Here is a 6,410-nt window from a genome sequence, read left to right on the forward strand (position 1 = left end):
CCCCCCCCCCTCAAAAAAAAAAAAAACACGAAAAAAAATATACCCACAGAAAAGAAAAAAATAATCAGGGAAGATTCATGCATTAGCTAAGGATGGTTCCTCATTTTGTACCAGCACAACACTCCCACAGCAAATGAGCATGTTCCCGTCATGCACCAGAGGAACGGCAACCATGCACGCTCCCATTCGCTCAATTTTTCGTCAGTGCCTCACTTATACAGGGAGAGATATAGAAGACATGATACGGCAGTAAAAAGAGACCAGAAATATAGAAGGACATTAAAACAAAAAAAAAGAGTTATATACCTTTATATATACATCACCCGTAGACGGTGCTCACAAACAGGAAGCACCAAGAAACACGCATATGTCCCTAGAGGTTCAGCGGGAATCGATATCCATTCACATTCACGTCTCAAAGAAAACCGCCCCGTACAGTTTTCACGTGTATTTTCAGTGTAATTTGATAAGCCACAGGTTGGTACAACAGCCCATGCCGATCCCCTATATGCGGGTGTAGAGAGCAGTCGTGCACGGGAAGTTGTATGACTGCAGCGTAGCGTGGAATTCTGCCATTTTTTCAGCGTCGTTCTGGTGGCGCACAGTTAAATTTGCGACCATCACATCAGTAAAGCGGAATTGCAGCTTCTCAATGTGCTTCTCGTTAAGTCCAGTTGCCTCCACCACGTCCTTCTTGAAGGCCGCCTCCAGCCCAGCACGCTTCTTCTTGAGCACTGTTCCCCACTTGGCGCCACGGAAACGGATGGTGTATCTTGTCTTCCCCGCCTTTGCAGAGCCAATCGTTTTCGGCTGCTCTACTGCGTCAACATGGCCCTCTTTCGGTTCCTCATCCTTCGGCTCACCCATCTGCATTGCAGGCTCTTCGCTCTCTTGCTCCGGTTGTGGTTCCGCCTCCGTCTCTGGAGGATGATCTCCATTCTGCATTGGCTCCTCAGGCTGTGAAGGCGGCGCTGCGACTCCATCAGCTGATGTGACTTTCTCAGTTTTGCTTTGTGGCGTGTTGGTATCGTTGTTGCAAAGGTCAGCGTTCTGCGTATTATCTGGGCCAGTGTACGCAATATGGATTCTCTCACGCACCTCGTCGGGCATCTCATGCCAGACATAGCTGTAGCGACGCCTATGTTCGACGGTGGCCATCTTATATTCAATGGCTGGTTTATTGTGGCCTGTGTGGTCAGTAAACTACGAGAGGAGTATGGCGGCAAAAGGAGAGAGTTGTTCGGCAGCAGCAGTAAAGTGAACCGGTCACCGTGCCCACGCTGCTTCAGGGCAGCCGCATCACACACAGGAAGCTCGAAGGGCACATCAAGGGAAAATAGGACTGCTCAAGGCGAGCATGAATGGGGGAAAGGGATAAGTCGGACAACAGATGGTGCCACGAGAGCATGGCGCTCATTTTACGATAGGCACGTTCGTCACAAAATACTCTACCAGTAACTTACTTTCTCTGAGAAAATCTTTGGATTATTCTCCATTCGGTCTGCGTCCATGCCAGTTGGGTTTGGGGCATGCATCCAAACTCATAAATGAAGGGAAAGGCACACAAAAAAAAAAACGAAGAACAAACGCACATTACCGCTAGCCACACGCAAGGAATAAAACAAAAAAAAACATAGTCATCAGAAAAATGCGTACAGAGCACTAAATCTATAGCATATGGGTGTCCGCTCGGAGACAAGGTTCATGNAAAAAAAAACATAGTCATCAGAAAAATGCGTACAGAGCACTAAATCTATAGCATATGGGTGTCCGCTCGGAGACAAGGTTCATGCCTCGTGGGGCCCTCCCATGCCACGCGGATGTAAGAAGGGTGCCGCCATTGATCCTTGCGTTTATCACTATACTATGTCACCTGGTAGCACAGTTCGCCTCAAAGTGCCACGGTACAGGTGAGCCATATGCGGGAAGTCGTACGCGCCAAGGATCATATGCACACGGTTCACCTCCTCGCCATCCTGGTCGTGGTGCACAAGGAACTTGGCGACGAGCACGTCCCAGTACCCAAACCGCAGATCTTCGATACGACTCTCACTCAACCCAGTTGCCTCCACGATATCCTTCTTTAAGGCAGCCTCGATCTCTTTGTGATGCCTCTTTAACAATGGTCTCCACCTCTTTCCGTGAAAACGCACGGTATGCGTCACAGTACCGCGACCTGTGTGAGACGCTATGTGCCGCGCATACTCAGAGGGCTTTATGCCGTTTCCCATGTAACGAACATCCCAATCAGATTTCAGGGACGCATAACTGTCCTCTACCTGTAGCCCGGGAAATGGTCCCGATTGCCGCCTTGTCTCAATTGGTAGTTGTGGCTGCTGCTGCTGTTGCTGTTGCTCAGTCAGTGCCTGTGGTTCAGGCCCTGTTTGTGGGTTTGGCTGTATACGTGGCTCAGGTTGGAGCGGCAATCGTTTTTCATCGTCCTTGCTGAACGAAACAGTCTGCTGCTCCCACGATCCCTTTGGACCAACGGAATCATCCGGCCCGGACCCGTTCGAATACGGAAGGAAGCGTGCAGTCTCAATCTCAGGCTGCGACCAGGTACGGCTGGTAATGCTCTTCCGACGAGAGCTCTGGATAGATGAGCGCCGACGCACCCAAGGAGGCATTGGGTGCCAAGAGTAGTCGAGGTCAGGCATGAACAATTCGGTGGGCATGATTTAAATTGGCTTCCCCTGTAACCTTGCGTGTTATCTTCTTCTGGAGAAGTGGAATAAGATTAGTGAAGAACAATTTGGGCGGCAACAGCAACAGCAACAGCACGGGCTGAAAGCGCTGCACCAGTAAGAGCGGGAATTATAGGTGTTTTGCGCAGTCATCACACAGTTCATAATGCAGGAAAAAAACAAGAAAGGAGCGTACAGAATAACTTGGATTAAAGTTCCCGTCCGGCAATTGTTTTCCCCCAAGCTTTTCACCATGTTCATCCAAAAAAAAATATATGTTGTTCTCTACCTTCCCGGGCTTTTCACAAAATCAATTCTTACGACTCGCCGGGCTCTGTCGCCGCCTTTGGAAACAGGAAACGGCATAAACGGTGCTGTCACACAATATATATAATGATATAAATATTCACACAGGATCACTCACATATGCGTGGATCCGCACCATGATCCTGAGAGTCTCTTGTACTCTATTGGTTTTACTCTTCTTTGGGCGCGTTAGTGTCATCGGTTGTCGCCCTTTTCCGTACTTGGTTTTTAATGTCATGCCTCTTTACCATTTCACTATGAGCTTCCGTGTTCCGGTTCGATACGCCAGGAGGTGGTGGTCAACGATCTCTCCTCACGTGAACCGACCACATGCGGGTATATGAGTGAGCGCAGCGCTCCGTGCATTCTCATCACCTTTTCGGCGTTGTTCGGGTGATACACGGCAATAGCTGCCGGAAGTAAATCTGCAAACTGGAACTCCAGCTTCTCAGTGTGTTGGCCGGCCACGTTAGTCCCCTTAACCACATCCTTCTTGAAGGCCGGCTCAAGCCCTGCGCGGTTCTTCTCGGGCACTACTTCCTATTTAGCGCCGCGGCAATGGACAAACTGCCCTGACTCACCCATCTTCAGAGAGGTGCTCTTTCTCGGTTGCGGGGCTTAAGCCGTGCGATGCTCTTTTTGGTCCTTCACTCTCAGCTCATCAATCCCCTCGCTACGTTTTTTTTTCTATTTGGTGCCTCGCTTTCTCCTCTTGTTGTTGCTGCGGCAGCCATTGCGCATCCCCCGATAACTCAGTGCTCCGCCTCACCTCCTTGGAATCCTCCCTCACTCACTTGTTTCTTTTTCTTCTTCGGCTGGTGGATCTTTTCTTCCTGGAGTGACGGCTACTCCTCGTGCGGCTTCCCGTCCCGTTTGTCCACGTCAGCAGCGTCCTTGCGCGGCACGCCTTCGGGGTCTTCGCTCTTCGCGGGGGCAGGTTTTAGCCGTGTTGCACCTATGCGCTCACGCACGGAGTCCGGCATATCGTGCCACAAATACTCGTCCTCGTTTTGGTATATCTCTGTCATCGCTGTTGTGGTTGCGTATGAGCGCTGTGTGTCTTTTCCCTCGCCTTTCGGGGGCTGAGGATGCAGGAGCAAGGCAGCACGCGCGGAGGAAGAGGATGAAGGGGGAGGGAAGAAATATAAACGGGGAAGCAGGTGATATACAGAGGGTTTGTCGTCTCGTTCATGTCACACAGAAATGAGGAAACGCAGCTCCTGCAGAGTGCAAGGGAAGCAGTGAAGGCGTCTACAACAACTCCCCTACTTCTTCTTCACAGACACGCAAGCACGCTCCCCTCTCCACACACGCTCTCGCACGTGTGCTCCACGCTTACGCACCACCACCACCACCACCACCACCCACCACCTACACACGCATCCCCATCTCATCTTTCTTTGTTCTGGCTTGTCAAGATGAATCTGATTTTTTTTGTTTCCTTTCGTAAACCACGTTCTGTCCTTCTCTTCCTTCATTTTTGCGAGTCTGCACGCGTCTCTTTCTCCCTCCTCTTCCCTTTTCTTTCTTCCTCCCGCGCAGTGTTGGATGCATTGTCCCCTTCCATTACATATATGCCCCCCACCTCTCTCTCTCTCTCTCTCTCTCTCTCTCTCTGCGGGGTGTGAGTGTGTACGGGTCAGCGGCGGACCGTCGCCATTTGCGGCGGTCTGTTGCGCTCCACCTCCTCCCTGCTGGGCGCCGCGCTGCTGTTGTCCAGCATGGTTGCGATGTTCGCCACCTTCATGTTTGCCGCCGTCTCGCCGGGCTGGAGTGCGCCGCCGTCCTGCTGCTGCCGCTGCGCCTTGGCGCGCTCGTAGTCCATCATGCGGCGCAGAAGCTTGCTGTAGCTCTCGAACCACTGGAACTCCTTTGTGGTGTAGTCGCAGAACTTCCCCTCCGGGTCCATGAGGTACATGATGATGGAGTGGTCGACGAGGTAGTCGTCTTCGCTCATCGCCTCCTCGTCAGGGACGGCGAAGTACACGCGGTACTCGCGTGCCGCCGCCTCGACCTCCTCCTGTGTCCCGACGAGGCCGAGAATGCGCGGGCTGAAGTCGGCGAGGTACTCGCGTATCTTCTCCGGCGTATCACGGTGCGGGTCGAGCGAGATGAAGAGCGGCTGCCAGTAGTCGCGGCCCACCTTCTTGTCGAGGTGCTGCACGACGCGGCTCATCTTCGCCATTTCCTCCGGGCACACATCAGGGCAGTTGGTGAAGCCGAAGTAGATGTACAGCCACTTGCCGCGGAAGTCCTCGTCGGTGTAGCGCCGCCCGTCAACGCCGACGAGTGAGAAGGGGCCGCCGATGCTCGGGCCGTCGGGGCTGTCGAACACCTTCACGGCACGCAGCTTGGGGTCGAAGCGCAGCTGCTCGCGCCGCACGCGGATGGACACCACGACGGTCAGCACGCCAAGCGAGAGGAACAGCAGCGCCCACAGCATCCACGCCGGGTTGTCGCGCGCATCAGAGAGACGCTGGCCGAGCGCCTTCGACGCGCGCTGCTCCGCCTCCTCGCGCTCGATGTAGTCCTGCATCGTGAAGATCTGCGAGTCCTTCTGCTCCGCCACGCGGATGTGGATGGGCTTCGTTGCGTCGACAACGTCGATGTCCTTTCCGCCGCTGTTACCACCGCTGCTGCTCGCCAGTCGCGCCCACACGCACAGCACGGTGACGTCCGGGCGGGACAGAGGGCCGTGAAGTCGGCGGGGACGGCGCAGCAGCGGCAACAACGCGTTGGCACAGCCATGGTGGCGCCGCGCAGCACTACGGCAGTACGCCCGCCGGGAGCACTGCAACGGTGCGGCCGTGACGCAGCAGACCGTGTAGTTTGCGCCGCGCAGCCAGCACTGCATAATCGCTTCCTTCTTGTTCTATTTGCAGAACAGCTGCCACCGCTGCTGCTGCTAGTGTTAATAATATTAACAATAATAATGATAATAGCGATGGTGGCGAAGTGATTGTGCCCTCCACCCACGCACACACGCACGCAGAGTCACACTTTCCCTTCAGACCCGCTCGGTGGCCCCCTTCGGCTTCAATTAGCTGCGGCTACAGGGGCTGTGCGAGGGAGGGGAGGGCGCCGGGCACGCGGGCAGCAGGAGCCGGAGCCGAGAGAAAGAGAGAGAGATAAAACCGAGTGGAAGAGATGGAAGCAAAACAAACAAATCGCACAAAGGAATGCGCCCGCCTATTACGGTGGAAACGAGAACAACAATAGTCCTTTAGAAAAAGGAAAACTCACAGGAGGAGAAAAGCGGCATTCGAAACAAAGACAGATGTGCATGCCGTATTCATATTCCTCTTCTTTTTTTTTTCTTTCTTTTGTCTCTCTTTCTTTCTGTACGATCTGCTTACATAGATACAATCCCGTTTTCTCTCTCTCGCTTCCCACCCCCATGTGTAGATATATATATATATA

General features: G+C 53.3%; 3 protein-coding genes across 3 annotated transcripts; all 3 read right to left on the reverse strand.

Annotated features, from left to right (window-relative positions):
• Window positions 1–504: 504 nt before the first annotated feature.
• On the reverse strand, window positions 505–1,158 carry DQ04_06731000 (hypothetical protein; the record flags this gene model as incomplete). Its single annotated transcript, XM_009314848.1, has 1 exon — window positions 505–1,158. The coding sequence occupies one exon, from the start codon at window positions 1,156–1,158 to the stop codon at window positions 505–507; it is 654 nt and encodes a 217-aa protein (XP_009313123.1).
• A 701-nt stretch (window positions 1,159–1,859) lies between these two features.
• On the reverse strand, window positions 1,860–2,675 carry DQ04_06731010 (hypothetical protein; the record flags this gene model as incomplete). The annotated part of the gene is made up of 1 exon (XM_009314849.1): window positions 1,860–2,675. The coding sequence occupies one exon, from the start codon at window positions 2,673–2,675 to the stop codon at window positions 1,860–1,862; it is 816 nt and encodes a 271-aa protein (XP_009313124.1).
• Window positions 2,676–4,629: 1,954 nt separating this feature from the next.
• On the reverse strand, window positions 4,630–5,844 carry DQ04_06731020 (putative electon transport protein SCO1/SCO2; the record flags this gene model as incomplete). Its single annotated transcript, XM_009314850.1, has 1 exon — window positions 4,630–5,844. One exon carries the CDS (start codon window positions 5,842–5,844, stop codon window positions 4,630–4,632), a length of 1,215 nt encoding a protein of 404 aa, XP_009313125.1.
• Between the last annotated feature and the right edge of the window lie 566 nt (window positions 5,845–6,410).

Source organism: Trypanosoma grayi, assembly GCF_000691245.1.
Source record: "Trypanosoma grayi strain ANR4 Tgr_673_V1, whole genome shotgun sequence".
NCBI lineage: Eukaryota > Euglenozoa > Kinetoplastea > Trypanosomatida > Trypanosomatidae > Trypanosoma > Trypanosoma grayi.